At 49.1% G+C, this 24,895-nt stretch overlaps 5 protein-coding genes; 4 read left to right on the top strand and 1 right to left on the bottom strand.

The window, feature by feature from the left end:
• Positions 1-171: 171 nt before the first annotated feature.
• Positions 172-4,413, bottom strand: CHC_T00001600001 (hypothetical protein). Its single transcript, XM_005712472.1, has one exon. The coding sequence runs from the start codon at positions 4,411-4,413 to the stop codon at positions 172-174; it is 4,242 nt and encodes a 1,413-aa protein (XP_005712529.1).
• A 1,887-nt stretch (positions 4,414-6,300) lies between these two features.
• On the top strand, positions 6,301-6,525 carry CHC_T00001599001 (hypothetical protein). Its single transcript, XM_005712471.1, has one exon. The coding sequence runs from the start codon at positions 6,301-6,303 to the stop codon at positions 6,523-6,525; it is 225 nt and encodes a 74-aa protein (XP_005712528.1).
• A 289-nt stretch (positions 6,526-6,814) lies between these two features.
• On the top strand, positions 6,815-8,284 carry CHC_T00001598001 (hypothetical protein). Its single transcript, XM_005712470.1, has one exon. It carries the CDS (start codon positions 6,815-6,817, stop codon positions 8,282-8,284), a length of 1,470 nt encoding a protein of 489 aa, XP_005712527.1.
• Positions 8,285-9,608: 1,324 nt separating this feature from the next.
• On the top strand, positions 9,609-10,901 carry CHC_T00008354001 (Peptide chain release factor RF2, Rhodoplastic). XM_005712469.1 is given in 3 exon segments: positions 9,609-9,735; positions 9,781-10,658; positions 10,659-10,901. The coding sequence occupies 2 exon segments, from the start codon at positions 9,609-9,611 to the stop codon at positions 10,656-10,658; spliced, it is 1,005 nt and encodes a 334-aa protein (XP_005712526.1). The 3' UTR covers positions 10,659-10,901.
• A 3,330-nt stretch (positions 10,902-14,231) lies between these two features.
• Positions 14,232-16,382, top strand: CHC_T00008869001 (UDP-glucose dehydrogenase). XM_005712468.1 is given in 3 exon segments: positions 14,232-14,636; positions 14,732-16,087; positions 16,088-16,382. 2 exon segments carry the CDS (start codon positions 14,232-14,234, stop codon positions 16,085-16,087), a joined length of 1,761 nt encoding a protein of 586 aa, XP_005712525.1. The 3' UTR covers positions 16,088-16,382.
• Positions 16,383-24,895: the final 8,513 nt, after the last annotated feature.

The raw sequence follows: 24,895 nt of genomic DNA, 5'->3' as shown, positions 1-24,895 counted from the left end.
TCTAGAGTCTTGCATCTTTCACGATCATTTACGGATGTCGTCCCGAACGACAAGACAGTAGCAATACAATTCATTGGGACGCCCTTCGAGACACTTTCTCAAAAGCAAAGGACCACTGCATCTGAATATGTGATGTGAGCAGTCTTTTCCCCTGGGTTCCAGCCATGCCATTTATTCTTCCTCTTCTTCGTCTCCAAACACAATAAATTGGGAGAGATCTCCAATGTCATTGTCGTCCTCGTCGCCAGATCCATAACCAGCTTCATCATCAATCAGCGGGTTACGAGGTCGCTCGTCATCACTTTCATAGGTGATTCGTCGTTTCTTCCTTCGCTTTGGCTGTGTCCGAGAGACTTGATCTTCAGCCACCTCATCGTCGTTGAGAGCCACATGCTCAGTACCAATGGCCGCCTCGGCTCTTGTGGCGGAAATTTCATTTTCGCCTCTGAGATGCTGTGTGCCAATCTCAGCGCTTCTTCTTTTTTGTCCCTTCGCTTCAGCCTGTCCCTTCCGGATTTTGGAGTTATTCCTTCTGCTTAGTCGACCCGTAGATTTTCCTAGCGGTTTCTTCTGTTTTCGTTCAGAATCATTACCGAGCCTTGGCAGATGTGCAATTGGTTGATCCATATTATCACCGTCGCTTTCGTCGCTGCTGTATTCACTTTCATTCTCGGATTCACTCTTGTATTGTAGGTGCTGCGAGTTGAGGACATCCCCATTGATATCTCGATGTTTCAGATTTCCTAGTTGGAAGGCATCGGTGGCATTGTGTGACTGCATAAGGTCCTTAACACGGTACAGCAGCAGTTCTAAAGATTTCCGCAATGGCGGGACCAAGCCTGTCAGCGAGGAGTCACGAGTGAATTTGCTGTGAGCACAAAAAGTTTGGAGAACTCTCGTCGGCTTCTGGTGCGCTTTGCATATCTGTACAACAGCACTGCGATGTTCCTTAAAGTTTTCTTTTAGAAACGGTAGGCAAGACTTAAGAAAGAGTTCCACGAACGTGCGCCCGGCCCGCATTACTGGTCCAAGCATCCTTTGGTTTTGACGAGCAAGGGTATATAATGGAAGCTCAGTTCTCATAAACTCTGCCATTTTCTGAAAGGCGTCTTCAGGGTCCTCAAAAGAACGTGGCCGGAAAGACTTGAACAGCCAAATATATTGCTCCAAAATTGCTATTGTGAATGCATTTACGGTTTGCTCCGTGAGGGTCCCTAAGACGCTTGCACCACGCTGAGAAGATCCATCTGCATTCTGCGTCTCCAAGGGCTTGTTCTGGAGCGTGGCTTGTCTCTCCGTCATTGACACCACCTTCAAACGAAGATCTTCAGCGGTCCTAAACGGATCGGTAGATGTTTGCACGTATATTTTGACTATACCAGGGATAAGTTTCTGCGTCCTCCGCGATCGCAACGAAGCAATATCCCATCTGTGGCTGATTACGGAGATTGCACTCTCACTGAACTGAGGTCCTAATCTCTTTTGATCCATTTCGGAACAATGTCCATAAACAGAATCCAATACCCCTAAAATCGAACAACAAGCCACGAATCCGATGGCATCCGCACACCCCCGTTGCTCGTCATCATCTTCTTGATTTTCGTCAACTGCCATTATTTCTCGAAGCATTACACGCAGCTGCCCGAAGGCTTCTCTCGCAGCAATATGAATGTCCTCTGAAGTAAGGGGATCTGATGGCTCCACAGGGGGACTGCCATCAAGTCTGATCGAACCCAGAACTGTAAAGAGAAATTCTGCGGCCGCAGGGTCTGCAACAGCTTTTGAGTTCAGAGCCTCCGCCAGGCATCTCAAACAAAGCTCAATACTTTTCCTATTGACCTCAATCGTTGAATCACTTTCTGCAGAGTCATTCCCATTTGGAAGTATCTTATCTAAACATCGCCGGATCTGAGAGGGCAGAGCGGTCAACGGGGTCTGCAATGCCGTGAAGTTCTTTAGACGAAAGCTCGTGGAAGCTTCCGCAGACGACCCTCCCATCTCCACATTCTTTGCAGCTGAATTTGATGACCGAAACAAAACTACGCCAATGGCATTGGGGTCGCGAAACTCCCCTCCCACAATTTTTTCAATGTGCACAGCAAGCTCAGAGAGTAAGTGAAGCAGTCCTCTTGATGAGAGTCTGACGCTTTCCGTCACTGGATTGCCCTCCTTCCCGCACTCACTTTCAACCTCAGTGAAACGCCAAGATACTGGACTTGTCACTCGGATCAGAGACAATGCTGTTGCATCTAATTGACGTGCAAATGGGAGCCATTCTTGTCCTTTCGCACCTAACTCTCGGGATTCTCGCAAGACGCGACTCCCTGTAGAGCCTTTGCCGGCCTTCCGTCTAAACTCGTCTTTCCGTTGTTGTGCGGGGCCGCATCGACTTCCACTGTATGAATCAAAGATTACCTCCTTCCAAAGCGGTATGTGAGTGACACAGAGTGATATTTGATTGCTCAGGGTTAGCAGATCATCCACTCTCTTGATACATTTCGCTTTCATCTCTGTGCTCTCCTGATCTGAAAAGCCGTTCAGAAGTTCAACAACCCATCCGTGGGCTGTGAAAAGACTCAGCAACAAATCGCCTTTTGCCCGTGTAGGGAGGTTCGCTATGGACTGTTCGGAGGGAACCACTGCCATATGCAGCGGAGCTCCAATAGTGGCATCGATCTCGGATAGAGATCCTTCATATCTGCTGGCAGTCATAACGCATAAGAGGCGGAGATTCGGAACCATGGCGCGTACAGCATCTTGACTATCCTTGAGGGTCTCACCAGTTCTAGCGAGCGCAGCAATAGAGAAACAAAATTCGACGTCATCACCTTCTAGGTTACCAAAGAGCTCAGCAGGAAGTACCTCATTGACAGTTGGGAGGTTCTCCAACGTATCCCTGTCACGAATATATTTCTTTTCAAAAACGTTGGAGACAGTCTTTCTTATGAATTCAGCCGTATCTTTCGATGTAGGTGTACCGTCGCTGAATACCCTCGCCAGCTCATCAAATGCTAAAGCTTGACTAAGCGGGTGTGATCTTCCAATGTCTAGCATCATGGACAGGATGTTGTTCTCGACGGAATTTCCAAGGACTTTTATCATCGTGCACGCCCCTAACACACCAATACGTCTGTAGAAAGTATCAACGTGTGTGAGCTCCTTCCGAAGAAGTATCTCCAACATGGCCAATTCAGATTCTCCTGCGCAGTTTTCTTCCTCAGCATGCATGATTGCATCCTTCTGCTGCTGAGAATTCGTTTTCTTTTTTCGCTCCCCACCTCGAGAACTACTTTCATGTATCACTTTCGCCGACGACGCCCTGCACAAATACCCAAGAATCGTCCATATTGATCGTAGTTGGGAATCCGAGAAAAATTCCAGAAAGTCAAGAAGACCTTGAATCACAGCTGAGTGAGGCAAAAGGGCGCGGTTGGTTTCATTCTCACGAGCTATCACAACAAGCGCTTCGAGAGCGGCGTCCACCTCCTGGGCTTTTCGAGTTCCTGTGTGGTCCAGAAGAGCCATGACGATATTCCGTCTGACATTGCCATCCGGGAAGAGTTGAAAAACTAGGGCGTACAGAGTAATCCCTGTGCTCCGTGCTCCCAACTCAGAAGACTTCAGAGCAATTCCTGCAATGTACAACAGCCTGTGAGTAAGACCACCGAAAGCGTCTGCGAACGGGGCCAAAGCAGCATCGATAAGGGCTTTGGAGAACACGGCCTTGGCGGCCTTCTTGCGAAACAAAATCTCTGCTGGCTTGCGATGCATCGGTGAGTCAAAGAGGGCAATTATGAGCCAAAAGTCTGACGGTTTGTGGTCCGAGGGCTTGTCGATGCCGCGCAGGACCTTTAGCACTTGGTCTGCGATTTGCTTCTTCATGCGCAAACCAGACTTGACGGCATCCAAAGAAAGACGTCCAGGTCCTGGACCCAAGCTAGGCATCGCAAGAGTGTGACGAAGGGCGCTAACGGTGGAGGAAAGGAGACTCGGGGGGCACGTACGCAAGAGATATTTCAGACTAACAGGAAGCATGTCGCGATTGGCAGCGTTAAGGGTTGACAATATGGAGGCGTTGACATCCGGAAGCCGAGCATCGTTCACACCTAAAGCTCCTATGGCGTCAACGACAGAACCCATCAATGACGGACTCTCTTCCAATATTCTTATCATTTCCGTCACGGCCACCTCACGGGATGAATCATCGAGAATTTCAGGAAGAGCCTCGATGAGTGCTCGCTGCACGGAATAGGAAACGATAGGTACAATCGACAGAAGGCTCTCACACAAGGCGGGCCCATCGACAATAAAGTCTAGCCACCTCAGCTGATTAAGCAAAATCGTAGCGATATTGTTCTCAGCATTCGACTCTTCTCCAAACTCAGAAATCTTATTCACGATGCAAGTCACCATGGCAGGCTGAAAGACGTCAATAGAGAGTACAAGCTTCGCCAGCGAAACTGACATGGTTGACGCATTCCTGGCTTCCGGGCCTTCCATCCTCTGACAAGCGCGTCGCATGCGAGCCGTGTCGTTCCAACACGTCTCGATGTCGTTGATGACAGCCTCAACTGCGCCGCTGGGCGCCCGTACATCAAGTCCATCTTTCAGTGCATTCGCTAACGCGCGCGTGCTGGCAAGGCAAGTGTATCCTTTTTCATCTGCTCGCAATCCCCCGCGCCAGAGGCGGGATGAGAGATCACTGCTCCCAAACTCGGCGAGAAAGAATTCGTCAGGTTGTGCTTCGAGGCCTGGCATGGCTTGGCAACGTCCCCGTGAGTCTTTAGCCTTACCTCAGGCCAAATGGAATAAGAACGGGGACCAGGATGCTTGTTGAAGGCTGAGAGGGATTGCTCCCCTCCATATTTCAAAAAAGATCGTTTCCCGCGCATTTTGGTTGCACACGCTTTCGGTCCGAAAACGCATCGTCCTCTTGTACACGTGTGAAAGGCGATCGTCCATTCCCCATCCTCACAAAACAATACAGTCGACCCTACGCATTAGTGCCGCCCTGTGTAGGGACTAATAATACGGCACTAATTCGGATCGGCACTATCAGAAAGCAGAATCACTACCCGGCCAGAACTCTGTTATTAGAGTCTGCTGTTGTTGGCTTTGACCCTGTCTCTCATGCCCAGCTTCTAGAAAAGCTCGTTTTGCAGACCTCAAGTGCGATAAGGCATTGCTCACATCGCACTCCACACCCAGACTCTCCAAAGACCCAAACAACCTTGCTAACACTACAGCACTCGGTACGGCCCGCCTCTCCGTAATTTCACACTCGCCTTCTGCCACACAATCATCCATCATAGCATCATTGGCAGACTGCTTCTGTAGCTCTCCACAATAATGTATTGAATTGCAAGCATCACTAATAGAAGCTTCTGCCACAAGCTCATTAGTCTCGATCTCAATCCATTCCTCCACATCGCAGAGTGCAAAGTCTTTGTTCCGAGCGTTGTAGCGGTGTTGGTCACAATTTGTTGGAGTGAAGGAAGAGATCGTTTGATGTTTCGGATAGTTCGCCCTGAAATTTTGAACTGACGCATAACTGTGGTATTCGCATTCCCGACCTGCAGCAGATGCCCAACCTCGATTTTCTGTGCAATCGTAAGGCGCGTACGCTTCGCTTCGGCGATCTTTTCAGGAGTCATGTTAGGGTCTTTGAGTCAGGGTCATCACGTCACCAATTGAGCTGAGGCGCATGAGGAGTGGCCGATGACGACGTCATGCATGACACGTGGCAGAACCTGTGTCTGCCGGTTTGGCGGCACTAATTCGAGGGTGGCAATAATGAAAGCGGCACTATTGCGCGTCCCCCCCCTCCATGTCTTTTTCCAAAGTGTCGCACGGAAGGCTTTGAATGCAGCGTTCCAATCGCTCCGCTCTGTGGTGTAAGAAATGTTGCTGACAAGCTGGACCTGAAGAGGCATAGAAGATTCGTGAAAATGGATAACATCATGCGTGCTGCGATGAACGACGAGTGCAATCGCAAGCTACTGTAGTAGTTATTAAGAGCGATTTCCTAAAATCTTTCCAATCGGCAGAGGTGCTGCGAAGTCTTGAAGTTTCTTTGCCCACCGTCGTAAAGCAACAGGAAAATGACTACTCGAGGCTCATGTAAATCTAGGCACAAGAAGGAGAGCGAGTCAACTATCTGCGTTCGACATAGCCAAAGCCTCTGAATCGCTAGTTTATGTGAGTTTGGACAAAACAAGCTTGAAACTTTACAGGCATTGCTATAAGGCTGGACTCCTGAGCACCAGCCACAAACCCACAGCGGCCGTGCCCTCTTCGCCTATGCACTTACGCGTGCAACCCGTTCACAAGCCGACTTTTCCCGTATCAGCGATCCCACAACAGCTCATGGGTCATCTTCGGCTTCTTGCTGTCCCTTGCGAATGGCCGAATAAAACAAGAAGAGAAAGCTCGGCAATGAAACAGCCAATATACCAGACGTTACCGTGGAGCCATACATCGGATGCCCCCCCGTCAATTCGAATACGCACCCGACAGACGCAATAGCCAATATGCTAGACGAAAGTAGGAGCAATCCGCTCGGGGCATTGATAGGTGGAGAGCTACCCTCCATTCGCATTGGAGCTCTTGGGGTTTGAGGCGCACAATGCAGCTCATCGGGTGGACATCTTACCCGTCTCGCCGTACGAGCAAACTGACCATTCGAAACCGTCGTGGTAGCCCTCCAGCTCCTCGATTGGTTGGTCGTCAGCTGCACGCCGCAACTTGACACAAAAGCCGACATTTTGCGTTTCGAAGAGCAATCGTTCCCCACTGCCTGGCTCTGTGTGCGTTCATGCTCTGGTCGTATGGCATTGAGAATCCATTCACCTTCGGATCCAAAGGAAACGATTGTTTTTCGGAAATTTTTGATCGTTTTCTATCTGCATTGGAGCTCAAGAAATTTTGCAGACCACCCGGAGACAACATCGAACCACAACTCATTTGCTGCACATCCGGAAACACCTGCCCCACCACTTCCCAAGCTGCTCCTCTTGCTCTCACGAAATTGCTTGCCGAAGCAACCCCGACAATGGGCAGAAACACACAAGCATTTGCGCTCGCCAACACATCGTTCGCGCCGTCCTTGAATACCGCTACCTCTTTGCGTTGTTCCACTTTTGGACGAGGACACGCACGCCCTCGCCATGCACAATGGGCAATCGTTATATCTCCGGTTGCCTGCACTTCGCCCAAATCCACTGCGTCGTCGTCGTCCCAAATACTTTCATTGGATGACGCGAAAAACTCAATTGAAGTGCAGCTGCAAGATGCTATTACCGCATTGCGGGAGGCCGAAGAAATAACAGCAGTGGAGAAATTGCGAGTCAAGTACCTTGGGAAAAAGGGGACCCTTACAGTCATCATGAAAATGGTTGGTAAGCTCGTTAAGGAAGAACGCCCGTTGTTGGGAGCGGCTGTTAATATTGCCAAGGAAAAGGTTAGTTCTTTGGTGGCAGAAAGAAAGGAGGCAATTGAGGAGGAAAACATACGAAAGAAGGAAGAATCAGAATGGGTTGACGTGACAATGCCGGGTATCCGTCCCGACAGAATTCCGGGACGCATTCACCCAATCACGTCAACAATGAAGATTGCGACTAACATTTTCGTCGACATCGGCTACGACCTTATCGACGACCCTAAGTACAATCGAGATATTGAGACAGACTACTACTGCTTCACGGCTCTCAACTGCCCGCCCGACCATCCTGCCCGGGAGATGCAGGACACTTTTTATCTCACTGCTGACAAGAAGAACTTGCTACGCACGCAAACATCATCCGTGCAAATTCGGTACATGGAAGAGAACAAACCTCCGTTCAAAATCATTGCCCCGGGTCGTGTTTACCGTCGAGACACGTCAGATGCAACGCACTCGTCCACTTTCCATCAAATCGAAATCTTGGCCGTCGACAAAATGGGCGTTTTGAACTTTGGCGGATTGAAAGCTACGGTCACCCATTTTCTTAAAAAGATGTTAGGCGAGGAAATCCAAACGCGCTTCCGAGGCTCGTACTTTCCGTTCACAGAACCCAGCGTAGAAGTGGACGTCTTCTTCCGAGGACGGTGGTTGGAAGTGCTAGGATGTGGGATGGTAGACCCAGCTGTACTAGAAAATGTAGGGTTGGACCCTGAAGAATGGAGCGGGTTCGCGGCGGGCTTTGGGGTCGAGCGATTCGCAATGGTAATGCACGAGATTCCGGATATCCGCGAGCTGTACAGGAACGACACTCGCTTTTTGACACAATTTATGACCGATGTTTAGTTCCTGTTCATGGACACATGCTCTCTAATAATGTAAAGATGGTGCTGAACGTGGCCGTGCCTCTTTCAGTTTTCTTGACGACTTTCAAATCGAGATGAGGAATAGGAACTTCACAAGCAGCGCCAACACTATTACCAAACCATGCGTGCGCAGCAGTCACAGAGAAAGAGACGATAGCAAGGAGGCCAACTCATCTTCATGGGCTTCCAAAGCACTGTGATTTTGCCGAGCGAGAATTTCAAGCGCTCTGGCTATGACACGCATCCTGTGCAAGAAGTATTGTGAGTTCTTCGGGAGCGACGCAAGCCTCTGTTTCTCCACGCGCAGTTGAACCACCATACGGTCCCTTCGTTCCGCGTCATGACGGAGCTTACTAGTGTCCCTGACCATGCCGCTTGCGGTGTCATCGTCTACATCCATCTTGGTGACAAGCAGGACGATGATGGCGGTTCCGAACGGCCCGCTACGCTCACAGAGGGACGGGTAACTTCGACCCTTCCACTTGCTCTAGACCCTTGCTAGCATCGCTCCGCGTGCATAGTACTCGCCTTCGCAAATCCCTTGAGTCAAAGGCGTTGAAAGGGTTTGCTGCCGACTTGTTCTCAGCCGCGAGCTTAGACTATCGGATGAAAGGATTGGAAGAATTTCGTCTCTCAGATGCGAAAGGAAGGCGAATTTGAGGTTTGCAAATACTGTTACTATACATAGATCAAGTGTTACAATACTGTATATGATACGGAAATGACTTCTTTTACTTCAAAGAAGTAGTTTCAAGGCCATACCACATTGTTTCGGTGCATCCATTATTACCACGTGTCCACGTATTAAGATACGAACTGCACTGTGGACGGCACCTGCCCACTCTCTATGGACTACGCCGGTGCCATAATATGTACATACTGTATGTACAGTGCGGAGACACGTCACAGAGAGATCTCTCTAGATTACTTCTTGCAGCAGGTGGTGCCTTTCTTTCCACGGCTTGAAGATAATTGCGCAAGCGGCTTGTACAACTATGAGACCCTCTCATTCTCTCAGCGACGCCTTTGTCACCTCGCTTCCCCTCTTACCATCACCACAAGTCGCCGCACCATGCATCGGGCCTGTCCGGCGCGCCGCTGCCCCGCGCTATGTGACACCTCGCCGACGCCGGCCTCTGCTGCGAAATCTCACCCCCACGGCCCTCGCCAGCACGAGCCCAATCCTGGCTGATCAAGTATCGCAGTTGAAGCGCAGCTTGCAAAATCTTCAAGCCCGCGTCTCTGCCAATGCAGCAGCGACCGACATTGAAGCCCATCAAGCTGCCGTTCGAGAAATTCAGACCATGTCCTCCATGCCCACGTTTTGGGATGACTCTACTCTCGCTCAAGCGTCTCTCCAAAAGCTCGCCGCGCACGAATCAGTTCTCGCCAGATTGGAAAGATGGCAAAATGGCCTCGACGATGCCATCGGTTTCCTGGAGTTGGGCGAGGAAGCCTCTGGGGCTGATGGCGAAGCGTCCGCCGAGGAAGCCGACATGCTCTCTGAAGCGAATACGATTTTTGAAAACGTTAGCACGGATGTGGCCAAGTATGAGCTGGAAAAGCTACTCGACGGACCGCATGATAAGAGCGGCGCCGTGCTCAGCATCACAGCAGGCGCGGGAGGGACCGATGCCCAGGACTGGGCTGAAATCCTTTGTCGTATGTACACGCGCTGGGCGGAAAGTGAAGGTTTTGGTGTTAGAGTTGTTGATCTCAGCGAGGGGGAGGAAGCTGGTTATAAGTCGGTATCGATTGAGATAGACGGGAAACATGCGTTTGGATTTATGCGTGGGGAAATTGGGACGCATCGATTGGTAAGGATCAGTCCTTTTAATGCGCAAAGCAAGCGGCAAACGAGCTTTGCGGGCGTGGAGGTGATGCCTATACTTGAGGAAGAGGATCTCACGAACATCGAGATTCCAGAGTCGGACCTCAAAGTGACGACGATGCGGGCGGGTGGGAAGGGGGGTCAGAATGTCAACAAAGTTGAGTCTGCAGTTCGCATGGTGCATGAGCCCACGGGAATTGCTGTGCGATGCGCGCAAGAGAGGTCGCAGCTGATGAACAAGTCAAGGGCTTTGAATATGCTCAAGGCGAAGCTCTTGCTCATAAAAGAAGAGCTCAGAGTGAAGGAGTTGGCGGATATTCGGGGAGAGGCAATCGAAGCGGCCTGGGGTTACCAGATCCGCAACTATGTGTTGCACCCTTACAAGATGGTGAAGGATGTGCGAACAGGTGTGGAAAATGCTGATGCTCAAGGCGTTCTTGACGGGCAACTAGAACAGTTCATATCAGCAATGCTCCAGTTCAGAAACGAGGAGAGAGAAACTGTGGAATTCGAACGTGCATAAATTCTTGTTAACAAATGGATCACGGCTTACGAAATCGCTCAAGCAGTGTCTACGTGAATGTTGCAGAACGTCAAAGAAGCGCTGAAAACGAAGGTTCAGAACACTGGAAAGCGTTTATGTAGATACGAGAGTTGATTGCGAACAAGTTCTGAAGAGGGAAAACTAGCTAACAAGCAGATGAAGACAGGCTAAGCACCGAAACGACTCTCCTGTTGCTACACTACAAAAGGACATGCGAAATTGATATTCTAGTCAGGAAGCCCAGCTAATCGCTGATTGCGGGCGACGACGAGATTTGCTGGGTGTGGGTAGTTGGCAGCTGGTAGTCCTTGTGTATCTACCAAGAAATGGAGTGCTATTCCTTCCGCGTCTGAAGTTGTTCCAATCATCCGAAGCGAGATGGCCAAGATTTTCCCTTCTCTCCGGGAGTTTGGCATTGCTTCGTCGAAAATTGTTCTCGTCACGTTCGCGCGAGCCAAAAGCCTCACTTGGATGTTTCCATACAACTGGAGCAGGGTGGTCATACCTGGGAGCTCTTGCCTTCTTGCGGGACTCGGAAAGCCTCCTTGGGAAATTAGACGGGCGCCGGTTCTCGGCCACGCTGGCGGAGCGATCTCTCATGGCGGTGGTTTCGACCTTGAACTCTCGGTCACCCTTAAGCGAGATGGTGTTCCTCCTAGTAATGACCAATCGGAGCGGTGCTTCTTCGTGAAGTTTTGCCGCAGCATCGCTGAGCCTCTTGAGCTCTTCTTCTTTTCTGACTTTACGAACAGAGGCCTTGGCGACGGCAGCGTAAGCACCACTCTTGCAAAAGACCTCTGCCGAGCGTGACTTACACATGGCTAGACTTCCTTTCGGTGGGTGGGGCTGACGCTGAGATTTAGCGAGAGATTCAGCTGTGGTGAAGCAGCGTTCAAGAGCGAGGAGGTCAAATGGAGCATCCTGACGTGTAGGTGCGAAGAGCGGGACCTGCGCTACTACAGCGGGGTTCTTGCGAGGAGCGATTTTTGAACGAGGGTGTTTCTTTTGGTTTGCGGTGGGTGGGCGAGAAGGGGGACGCAGACGTTGGGCAGCCGCATCTCCCCAAATGGCTATCTGTTCAAGACGAAGGGCATCGCGGGAGGGTAAAGCGGAGTACGTTTTGCTTCGCAAGGCGGGACGTGGTCGGTCAGAGCTGGGCATGACAAAGTTTGAAGGTGAGATGGGTTTGGGAATGAAGGGGGAAATTAGGGATATGTAGGGAGAGTGGGCGAGGGGGGAAGGGTGAGGTAGAGATCTGGCGAAGAGGGGAGCCTCTATTTGAAAGGGGGGAAAAGGAAAGAATCTTTCTGGGTGTGGACTGAGAGAGTGGAAAGAGCGGGACATGGAACACAAGAAAGTATGTGGGCAAAAGTCAAAGTTGTTTGAGGGATTTGCTGTTTTGATAAGGGAAGCTGTGGCTCGTTGCGTCCATGGCGGGAAGGAGAGTGCAGTCGACGTCCATTTGCAATCAGAATTGGCATATGATAGATACAGTGCCGTTAATTTTCTTGATTTTTCCTGCTCTGGCGTCTACTGCCAGAGATGCCAGCACGCTGCATTGTACGCGCAGCGGCCATTCGCGCTTGGTTCATTACAGTTTTTTCCTTTCCAACGAGACTGTTCACTGGACGCAACTGCTGTTCGCCAACGGCTTCCGTCATTGCGGATTCAGCCTGCAACACTACTGTAGACTCCTACGACGGACTCCGCCGTCGCACGCCTTGCTGCAGTACTATCGAGTGGAAGCACAATCCATTGCTTTAGATGAGAATTTTGTTGCGCCTACATCTTAGGCCTCGACTGCACGGAATCTGCAACAATTTTCTTGTGGTGCTATCGAGGCTTTGCTCTGCGTGTCTGAAATGCTGTCAAGACGTGCAAAAGTTGATTCCGGTCGCAGAAAGAAATGGACACACGCCAATAGCACGGGGGCTATAAACGTCGCGTCCCATTCACACGCTTGTCCCTAAACTTTACTGTCGTGCAGCACAAAGAATAAGGCTAGCCTTGCATCTCGATACAGTATGTGGTTGAGTGGCAAAGTGACTGTATTGAACAGTACAAGAGCTTGACTGCAATTAAGAGGCAAAGGGCAATAGGAGTGATATACAGTTCACATGTATAACGCCATGTGCGTGTGGTTGGCGACAGATTCTCACGCGAGTGCAACGGAGACACAAACAGTGCGTTATTGCGGCGATGAGCAGGGAGGTGGCGAGAGTGGCTAGCAATTCGCCTCAGGCAATTCGCGTCCGGAAGGTCCACTGGGAGGTGCGAGGGCGTTCTATTTACAGTTGTGGACGAACTGTGGTTGGTGAGTGGGCGACCTGGGCGACGTGCACATGAGGATGGACTTTCTGTCGACGGGACTGTACGACTGTGCGGGAAGGAGAGTCAAGGAAACGGAGAGGAGGGGAGGATCGCGAGATGATCAATATAATAAATTGTATGAACATTGTATGAAAGTATTCACGTGGAGAGAAGGAATGGCCCGAATTACAGTAGGGGGACTGTTGTACATATCCACACACCAGGTACAGAGGCGCGCGTGCGATGAGATATTTGTTGAGACCAAGAAATGCAGTGGCGTGGCGCATGTCAGAGTGTCCCGTTTCGCGGCCTTCTCAAGTGGGACACAGCCTGTGGCGGGAAGGAACTTAAGGCGGTGGGCAAGGTGGGGACGGATGCGAGGCGGGGCAGTGCTGGCGCGGCTCTCATGGGTCGCGCACGCGTCGCGTTTGCTTGGCAAATCTACAGTAGACCGAGGAGCGGAACGAGTCGGGTGTCAAAGCATGTACTGTAGCGGCTCACGTCCGTCTCGGAGCCGCGGCGTGTTTCGTATACAAAGGCAATCGCAACGATGCGTGGCCGACCTCAACGTAGTGGCAAGGGCGGTGCCAGCGCCCGCGGAGCCCATGTGTCGCAGCGCGGTCAAGCGGGGCGGGCTGATGTCAGCCTGTCAACAGGCCCTCATGGTGATGCGCGATGTCGGCGCAGTCATGCCGCAGTACCCTTCTGAAGGGTACAGCCGGCACGCGCCCATGACGAGTAAGGGTGATGTTCCATGTTGACGTCTTCCCGTGAAGATAAAACGGGGGCGGCCCGGGGACCGAGTGGGGCGGGGCGATCCAGGCGGGTGCTGCGCATGGCGGCTCGATCCACGTCCATGCTGCTCCAGGTCTGGGAGGTCCGGACTCAAGTCACATCCGAGTTACACGTGTCAGGCGAAAGGTACTGCGGAGCCACCTGTGCTTTGCTGATTGGACAGGACAATTCTGGCGGAAGACTGTGACGTCATATCAGACGTGTACGGCGGCGTTCCGGTCTCTAATTTATCCAATCATATGTGGAAGTGGCCCTCATAAACTTTACGGAAAAAGTAAACGTTTTAAAATCAATCAATGTACTTGCAATCTTCGACACCGGCGTACGGACGAGGGAACTGCGCCAGCCAAACACTGCATATGAATTGCGGGGGCCAAATTATTTCTAAATTTCAAACCGCGGCTTCCCACCGGGCCCTATGGTCTTGCTGACACTGTGACAGTGCCCATGGCGTGCGGCATATGGGGGCGGTACACGTGTAGCGGATGTACAGAGCGGCACAGAGACAGGGCACCAACAAAACTGACCACACACGGCTTGACTCGCCTCTACGCCCGATCCAATTCCACTAAAACAGACACCATTCCTCCCTTCAAATTCATTCCGCTGCCCACTCTCCCACATAATCATTTCTTTCCGTCCCCCCCCTTCTCGCTTTCCGAGTACTCCTACATCAGCCAGTTCAAAAGCCGACCCCCTTCCCTCCTGCTCCTCTCACCTTCACCAAGCAAAATTTTGCACATTCCTCCGAGACCACCCTCCCCCCAAAAAGACTACCGAAAAATGGTCTCCACTCCCTGCCAGGATGGTCTCAAGATCTGCTGCATTGGCGCTGGCTACGTCGGCGGGCCGGTACGTTCTCTTTCACACGCGTTGTCCCACGCATTAACCACTCATCTATTCTGTGTTTCTAACGTCGACCCCACTCTCCATGCCCCACCATCTAGACCATGTCCGTCATAGCCCTCAAGTGCCCCGAGATCACTGTCAACATTGTCGACATCTCGGAGCCGCGCATCGCTGCCTGGAACAGCGACAACCTCCCCATCTACGAGCCCGGTCTAGACAAGGTTGTCAAGGCCTGCCGCGGCCGAAACCTCTTCTTCACCACCCAGGTCGACCAGTGCATCAAGGAGGCCGACATCATCTTTGTCGCCGTCAACACCCCGACCAAGAAAGTCGGCATTGGCGCCGGCCGCGCCGCAGACCTCACTTACTGGGAGCTCGCCGCCCGCCGCATCGCTCAGGTCGCGGAAACCCCTAAGATTGTCGTCGAGAAGAGCACCGTCCCCATCAAGACCGCGGAGGCCATTTCTGCCGTCTTACACGGCGCGGGCAAGACCCAGTTTTCTGTTTTGAGCAACCCGGAGTTTCTCGCAGAAGGAACCGCCATCGAGGATCTCGACGCCCCGGATCGCGTACTCATTGGAAGTACCTTGTGTGAAGAAGGCAGCAAGGCCTCTCAGACTTTGGCTGATGTCTACGCTCACTGGGTTCCGCGTGAGAAGATTTTGCAGACCAACGTCTGGTCTTCCGAGCTCTCCAAGCTCGTTGCCAACTCGTTTTTGGCTCAGCGTGTCTCCTCCATCAACGCCGTCTCGGCTATCTGCGAGGCTTCTGGAGCTGATGTGGATGAGGTTGCTCGAGCTGTCGGTATGGATACCCGTATCGGTCCCAAGTTTATGAAAGCCTCAGTCGGCTTTGGTGGCTCATGCTTCCAGAAGGATATTCTCAACCTTGTCTATCTGTGCGAGTCAATGGGGCTTCCGGAGGTTGCCCACTACTTCCATCAAGTTGTCCAGATGAATGATCTGCAGAAGGAGCGCTTTGTGTCGCGCATTATTCATGGCCTGTTCAACACGATCACAGGCAAGAAGATTGCGCTTCTTGGGTTTGCCTTCAAGAAGGACACTGGCGATACGCGTGAGTCGGCCGCTATTGAAATTTGTCGCCGTTTCATCGAGGAGAAGGCGCAGATCGCCATCTACGATCCCAAGGTCGAGGAGGAGCAGATTTGGAGTGATTTGACCGGGGCCTGTCAAATGGACAAGATAGAAGTGCAAAAGTATGTCACCTTGTGCCCTGACGCTATCACCGCATGCGACAATGCTCATGCGATGGCTGTCGTAACCGAGTGGGATGAATTCAAGGATATCAATTACAACAAGGTGTTTGAGAAGATGATCAAGCCGTCATTTGTTTTTGACGGTCGCAACGTGCTTGATCACGAGCTGCTGCGTAAGATCGGTTTCATTGTGTACGCCATTGGAAAGCCGCTGGACCCCAAACTAAGCACTGCTTAAACGCGTAGAATGTTTTCTTCTCCCTCCAACTAATTCTTTTGACATTTTGACCTAGGATTCTTTTCGGACTCTTCTCGTTCAAAACTCAGTGCCATTCGGAGGCTGCGGTTGCCATAGTCTCACGAAGTGGTTTTCTGGGGCATTGTTTTCTTGCGGCGTTCGTGCCGTCTCCGTGAGCTGCCATAGGTCACGTAGTTTTTTTTTGTTTTCTTTTCGTAGCGGAGTGCTCTAGAAGTGGTACTGATATGTCTTCTACGTGCGTTGCTTTTGCTACTCTTTCCCGTTCGATAAAACTCACAAGACTGATCTGTTTATCCTGTGTCTGGTATCTTTCCTAGCTTGTTGCCTGTATTAAGAGCACGCAAATCGGATTTGAACCGTGGAAGGCCATCTAACGTGTGACTCGGCCCGGGAAGATTCCAAAACGAGGGTGGATTGGAAACTCGAGCTATTGAGCAAAGCGGCAAGATGCATTTTTTTAAGGGGATGATGCCCTTGAAGACCGCAGTTTAGGAAAAGTGGTTCTGTGTTTTTGCGACACGTGGTGTGCGTGAGCGTCCGGTTATGCGAGCGAGCGGCAGCAGTTGCAGACGGAGCACCTGGCTATTGCGGCTGTGTAAATAGAGATGGCCATCCCGTGGGATTATGAGTCTCTGCTGCGTAAAGGGGGGTTGCTGGTGTTGTCGGACAGTGACAAAAAAATCAGACATGCAAAATATTTTGAAAAATATCTCCGACACGGGCCAAGGAGCACCGCCGCGCGTAACGGCGCCAGATAGTGCGCCGTATATCAGAACGACGTGGTTGAAATTAAAGAAAAAATATCTCAATCGATTGCTTACGGCTTTCTACGTATATGTGTGCAACAACCCAAAAATATAAAATAGGCGGACTTTTCTATTTTTTTATTTATTTGCTTGGATGTCCGATCTTAGTGCTCGGTTGAGGTGCAAAAGTGTCCGCGCGCTTCAATCTCACTCCTCTTCTGTGTCCGTGGTTGTTTTCGCCAAGTCCCAGTGGACGACAGGCTGAGAGTGTCCCCGTCGCAAAACATAAAAAATGGTGATTGCTTGACAATTACAAGTACTTTTTCCTTTTAATATTGAGGTTTTTGTCCGACGTCTCCAGCACCCCCCCCCCCTTTAGTTCGTACTCTACGTGTAATAATTGTCAGACGTGGTTGCAAGTCTCGCGACAGGCACTTGTCGAGAATTAGTGATCCGCACACGTGATATCTGACATTTCGGCCGGATCATATCTGGATACTCATCGATCCTCACAACTTGGAAGGATGGAAAAGACGCAAGTAAGCCCAGTGTGGTAAGGCCCCGGTAGATTGTGAGTACGTTGCGTGTGTCGTGCGCGATGGGGGCTTCAGGGTCGCAGCTTCCACTCTGCGGCTCCATCGTCACAGTATGTGCAGATTGCCAACGAAATGCTACATTGAATGCAATCGCACTGGGATCTATATTTTTGACCAAGTGGTGGTATCAGAGTGCACTGAGCTTGTCACGTACCCTTCTGATATCTTCCTCCCGTTCAGGGACAAACGGAGACAACCATCCCCATCTAGTCGGAAACGCCAACCTTTACCCTGAACACATCACGCGGACACCGCCTTGGAGAGAGACGGCTTTCTCGAATGAACAACGCAACGGAAACAACGACAGGTGAAGGTCCATCTGGAGAGAGAGGCAGACCACCTGAAACAGCCTCGGACAAGCTCTCTGTGTCACGGTCGAAGCCCCACAGAACTCCTTTATCGTTAGTATTTCGCTGGTGGCGGATTTGATGGGCTTTGCAGGTCGCAAAGTAAGCCCTCATTAGCATCGTGTCATTTAAGAGTGCGGCTGCATACTTCGGCCAGTTTCGTAACTAACGGCTCCACATCAAAAAGGGATACCTTGTTGAGAATGAAACTTGCAACAAGCTTGTCTTTGAAATGATTACTGAGAGTCCTATCGCCTTCTCTGTCGTCCAGTCGCCGGCAAATCCCCATCGTTCGTGGAATGGCTGTTCTGAAGAATAAGATGACTATCTATCTCCAGAGAGACCATTCAAAGGTAGGTACAAAAAATTGTTTCGAGCTCGCAAGGCATCAATTTGTTTTGAGATCCCACTTGTTTTTGTTTTTTTGTTCTTTTTGATCTTGTCTACGTGGATATGGCTCAGCGACACGACGACCCATGCGGTGGAGACTCATCCTTCTCAAAGCAAGTCTCGAGCCACTGAGTCTTGCCTTGTTTCAGCTGCACGCAGAACACTTCGACAAATGGAGAGCTACTAAATCAGGTTCCCAAGATACATTACATGCACCGTATCGGGGATGCCAGGGTGTAGGCGTTCCACTCCTGGAGAACAACAGGAATATCATTGAAAATTCGCCTTTATCTTGCTCAGTCCTCACAGAGGGTTGCTTGCCAACATTCAGGAGCATTAGTCGTCGTTCCTTGAAACTAACAGAGTCAATGGCACAAACATCACCCTCCATGCGTGACATTTCCCTGAGCTGCTTCCATCGTTTGTCGCTGTTTGTTGGTGAACTTCAAAACGGACCAACAACAACCATTTTTTATAGATTCCTTCGACGTCCGGGCTGCATACCTGTGCTGTTGTGACATGTTACGGCCTGAACGTTTGCAGTCGACATAGAATAACATGCACAAAGAAAATTTATCCATGGGTCCTAGTTCTTTCGCCTTCTTCAAAAAATGGAGTGACCTTGACCTTGAAATATCGTCCTTCCACATCAGGTTTCTGGATGTCTTCTACTTTTTCATGAGCCATATGCTAGTGCCTTCATGTAATGTGCTTGTGTGCAATAAAAGTTGCTCTGCTGTCCGACAGACACGTGTTTTAAATTTCACTGTTGGAAATATACTGGGTCAAAACGTTTTCTGATTCACCTTTCTCCGAAATAGTGCAGTATGCCAGACACCTTTCATGATAGCCCGTGGGCACATAAAGAAGTTTGAGTGACCAGAACACCAACTGGTGGTTTGAGATTGGAGAAGCGAAAAGAACCTTTTCGGTGTGAGGCGATGGTCCGTAGCACAAGCATCAAAGAGAAGCCTTTAATGACAATGTCGGTGAGATGCAAAACACAACGCTCTGAACAAATTTGAGGGAGCAGCATGTCCTTTGCATCACAAACAAGCTTGCCAGATTTCAACTCTAAAGACAAGATATGTGGAAGATGATCTGAAACTATTATTATATGTGGGTCTCTATCATACGGTGCATATTCAAACCCTCTTCTGCAGTAAAGTTGCTCTTTCAAAGCGAGCATGTTCCGAAGACTTTCATCGTTCATATATCAAAGAATGTCCTCAGATCAACCAAGTGCCCAAGAAATAGTGTGAGGTACACCTTTCGTTCATTTAGTACGGTCACAGAGAATATATACAATGCTGTTTTCCTTTAGGCTTAAACAGCGGGACAGTCACTCATGAAAGGCATAGAATACTAAGTTTCGCAATTGAAGCGAGGGTTATCTGAGATAAACTTGGCGCAATTCCGATGAAACAAACTTAGTTTTAGAAGAAATCGTAATGGCCGAGTTAAAAGGCTAGCAAATGGTGATGGTGATGCCAAAGGTGTTTTGTTCCCATCCAGGCAGCAGCACTCAGTTCTGCTAATCCGATACGTTATTGGCAGAAATATGTTGCCCTGTTTTAATAATCATACTGCTCATCGTCCTGCCTTGAGCTACATGCTGCAGAAAACTAGTACTACAACCAGCGTGGAATGTAAGATGCTCGTTGTTTATGAAAAGGTCTCGTGTGTTCAATTATGGGTCAGTAGGATGGCATTCTGAAAAGAAGAACATTAATCAGGCGCAAATAGACGAAACGGGTCTCGAATGGCGTGAAACACCACATTTCAGGACATGAGGAATACGACGTTTTAGAAAGGGGGGTTTCTTCTATCGAAATGCAGTTATTGTTGAGACTTTTCATTCATACCCTGTCTATCCTCGTCTACCCAATAGACCATCTAGCAATCAAGAGACGGTGCGAGTTTCAACTAAGAAGTGAATTAGCGCGCTGCTTTTGATATGGGGCGATCGAAGGAGCTTGTGCCTCAGGATTCGCTGGTTGTCTTCTACTCAATACAATACACTTGTTCATGTCTGGTGCGAAGGACAAAATTTTGGAGGAAAGCTGATACACATGTCTCGTTTTGAATTGATCTTTGTTTACATGGATCACTGGAGCGCTCAAGCTTTTGATCTGATGGTTGCTTTGCACCTTTGGATTCAAGTGTAAAGCTTTTTGCAAACACACACCAGTTAATGTTATGATGCACAACAGACGAGCAAATGAAAGTTTATTTGTTATTTCTTTGGGTTGCTCAGTTTGCCAGTCATGGCAAACGCTACTGTACGTGACAACATTTTCGGTTCACCTTGCGATTCGGCATGCTCACGTAAACCAGTCAGATGTACACGCATGCACTCCAACAACGTTGCGTCTTCTCTTTCTCTCGCTTCAACCAAAATCAGCATCTCCACAATCCCGCTCATGCAAAGATTAAACTTTATGTCCAGCTACAATACGATGCTATGATGCTATGCCGTAGATTCTATGGAGCACCTCAATCTCATGGCCCGGTCACATCGAAAAATGTCTGATGTACACATTGCATTCAAGCGTTAAACGCCTCTTGTTTGTCAGCGGAAGAATACAGTCCGGCTACTTATCCCTTGCGTGTTTTCTCTCTATGCTCGATGCAAGATTGAAGGAGCGGTGCTGTTTTAACCTTGGCCCTGATACAAAGCTGTCAACCTCTTACATGTGACCCCACACAACCTATCCTCTCTTTTGTCTCTGCTCTTGCCACGCTTTCGGTGCCATCGGGACTTTGTCACAAAGAAACGCAATGCAAAAGCGTAGATATCTATGCATTTGTTGTTGCTTCGTCTGTTCAGTGCTTGCTTTTCCGCGCAGGCATAGAAACAGCAACTGCAGTGTGACAAGTCTTCGTGCAAGATGCAACCACCCATGTGTCGAGCTCGAATACATTTGCGAATACATGTGCAGGAATCTAATCATGTTGGAGATACAAACTGCGGCTATCGTGACTGCAGCGTCACAGCGCGATGTTTTCCTGCATCTGTTGTCGATACTCCTACAGTGCCCGACAAGGCATTGCCTTGTCGGGCACTACGAAGTTTGCAGTTCTCTCAAGTCAGTTTTGATTTGGCCGCCACAATGGGAAAGGCCACCACACACCCCACCCCTAAATCTGTATTGTTCATCCGCCTCCAAAATATCCGCAATACCATCCAGCTTCCACCTCGACATGCATACAGGTACTATGTACCATATTTCGTAGACATGTACGCTTGTAGTTCTCAATGCATCGCGTTCTCAAGCGTATGAGCCACTTTTAAACTTGCTTCAAACGTGACCAACAGTGAGCGATTCTGAGTGGGTCTATGCACATGTTTGATACCATTTTCAAGTTTCAGGTTGAAATATGTTGCCTCTCTCTAGAGCGAGAGGCATTGAAAATCCCCCACTACTGAATAGAAAAGTTTCTAACACTAAACGCATCCACTTACCCTTGGTAACAATTATCCCAGCCCACCTCTTGAGAGTCTCTGAACACGCTTGAAAATATGATAGGATTGAGCCAGGAAATTGGACTTGGCTTGGTGGCTGTCTGGTTGGTCTGGGCATTCTGCATGGGTTTCCATCTGTATCTTAACAAGATCTAAACTACAGTGCAGTGTATCCGTGGAAGCTAGAGCGTATCAGCGCGCCGTATCTACCATGACGGTCAAAATAAATGTGACCAAAAGTACTAGCGTAGACACATCCACCCTTTGATCTCTTCCTCTTCATTATACCTGCTTTTGCCCTAGTTTATTCGCTCTCTCCTTTCCTACAATGCCCATTTAGTCTAGATAGTCTAAATAGTACGGTTGTCCTCGTAAGTAAGTCTTCCCGCTCTGATTCCACAGTATAGAATTCTTGGTTGTGAACGATGTTGTTTATCTAATAGCAGCTAAATGCTAGACACGGACATTTGTACTTAGGTTTACCTTACTATTTTGGCAATATGGTATCGACGAGAAATCCTTTCGAAAGTAGTTATACCAACGACGTCAGACAACAACGCTTCCCCATTCTTGAGAAGGGAGAAGTTGAAAATCTCCATTTTGAGCATGTTCATGTTGCCTACTCGTAGTTCGACAATTCGTTGTGGTTCTTTTGGCAGTCATTCAACACACATGGCCGTGGATCAATGTGATAGAATCAGATTTGCTTGATCCCTGCTTCTCTTTCTATTCTGAATCCAAATATTAAAATGAACGAACGTTATTCTTTTTTAACTTTACCTTTTAGTTATCAATTGCTTGTCTATAAAACATTTATACATTATAGAAAGTAGTATATCATCTAGTGATCGACATCAGTTCTGAATTCAAGGCATTTTAATAGACATATACATGTATGCATGCAATCGCACCCCGTTCGCAATTGAGCTGAGCTGATGATCCCTCTCATGGCAATGAAACTTGATCGAAAATTGTACTATTACCTTTCAAGAGAAGTCAACGGACATTCTTTATCTGTGTTTCTGGAACAGCTTAGGCTGTTCACCATACCCACCCATTTTTGTGAGTTGGGGCAGATTGCATACTCATAAAAGTACATGTTCTTATTCATGATTGAAAGCGATGATTGATATATATCATAGACTGTTTTGGTATATGCCGGCACGGTTGCCTTTCTACTGTTCTCGTTGCAATTCATGGATCCTTTCTCTAACAAGGACCACATGGCACGGAATGCTTCTCTTGGGGTGCAGAAGCAGTAGGCCACGACAGAAAAGGGGAAAGGGGTAAACGGGGATGTAAAAATGTTATTCTTTCCATTCAATGTGCAGATTAAACCTAGGTCAGGACTGAGTCCGTCAAGAAAGCCGATAAAGCTTCGATTAACAATTCGAGCAACTGATTACCGCTCACATAGATTTTGCAGTTGCTGCAAAACATAGGCGGCATGAAGACGACAGCTCCGACAAATCCAGGCATACATGGATTTCAGGGAGCCATCCTCTTTGCTATCACGGTTTCTAACTGTTCAACATCTGGGATTCTTTTCGTTCAGTTCCTGAAGACAGTCGAGGGAGCGTGCTATACTTCATAAAATATATCGTGTGCTTCAATACTCTGTGAAAATCTGTAGAATGCGTAAGGTTTCCAGTGTGTTGCAACTAGATGTCAAGAGCATCTCGAATAGCTTGCTTTTCTCTCGCTATCCTTAAGGTTCAACTGAGTTTCTCTGTCTCGAAGAACATCGCATTCGTGACAAGCGCGGGGAGTTGATTATATTGCAAAGTGCTACGCATAGAGCGCTGATGCGCTATTTTAGCGTCTCGGGCTTTGCGAATGTGCGTGATACAATCTGAACGCATGTCCCTCGAGTATCTATACTCACGTGTGAATCGGGGCATTGCGTCTGATGTTTCAACAGGAAACATAGTTATCCAGGATACAGTATAAGAGCTGATGCAATGTCGAAAAAGTCGTGTGTCCGAGTACATAGGCACGTGCAGAACATGGACTGTTGACGGCAGTGGTGTGTGAAGGTAACGACGATGCGGAAAGGGTGAGGACAATTCTTGGTATTTTGAGATACCTCCCGACGTTGTGAATTGCACTATATACAATTATTATAAAATCTATGAGGCTGGAGATGTCGCTCATACCTTTTCTCTTGGGAAGGTGCTGTATCTGTCTTGTCATTTCTAATCGCTGTGCTTGAAGGCATGATACACAGGACATGTTCGAGACGAAGCAGAAGCCTTTCTCAATCGCGTGCTCTAGCTAGAGATGGCAGTAAGAATCGATCTCTGGTCTACGCTCTGTCGGATGGCGATATACAGATATGAGAAGACGTGTTAACGCAATTTCGATATACTGTACTTAAGCGGCGTCAGACAGAAGCTGCAGAATACCATCCACCAGTTCTTGGACTTGTGCCGTGGTTACACACAGGATGAAGTTCGCAGCATGACGATGCAAAGGCGGCTCTCGATACAATACTGAGAGGTTACAACATCTGACGTTGGACAAGCAGAGGTGACTAACGCTCCGGCAGTTGATGTACTACTGTACTCGCGATTGATTGCATGTAAGGACCTTATCTTTTAAATTTGTAAGCGATGGGAGTGCTTGTTTAAAAGGAGCGTTGATCCTGTAGCTGACTTCTTGGGCTGTCTGCTGCCTGAGCGTGAGAGGGCTCAGTGACAAATGTATTTATAAAAGCATTGCTGCGCCTCATAGACATGCGTGAAAGGATTCTGGGCATTGAAGAATGACTGCAGAGAAAGTGACTTAGTGTGGGGTGGACACGTTCGGATACATAGGCGTTCGATGGGGCCTTGTCATGGGTTTATCACTTTGATGCAATTTTTGACCTCAGCTTGTCAAGAATGGGTCCATGTGTGTGGCCACACCTTTATCGCGTTGATGGGGAGGTCATGGTCTACGATGGTGGATGTTCCTAATGGGCGAGTGAGGCCTTAAGAGGAGGGAGAAGCGGCCTAGGATCAAAGGTCGCAGGTATTTCTCCCAGCTAAAGGATATTGTCTCGTTTAGCCTTCTTTGATGCAGAATAAGGGGGCTTAATACCGGAAGCGTGGTGAATAGATTGTGTATGTACAGCACACATATATTCGTCCCATTTTCCTTCCTGTAAGGGGAGGTGGAGTGATCTGTTGGGCAAGAATGCAAAGTTGTGATGGGAGGGTATGGGTACCCGTATGGGTATGGGGTGCAGTTGTATTGTTGTA

The sequence above is a fragment of the Chondrus crispus genome, genomic scaffold (genome assembly GCF_000350225.1).
Source record: "Chondrus crispus Stackhouse genomic scaffold, scaffold_105, whole genome shotgun sequence".
Classification (NCBI taxonomy): Eukaryota; Rhodophyta; class Florideophyceae; order Gigartinales; family Gigartinaceae; genus Chondrus; species Chondrus crispus.
The sequence above is the reverse complement of the archived record's forward strand: the minus strand, read 5'-3'. Positions and strand labels throughout refer to the sequence as shown.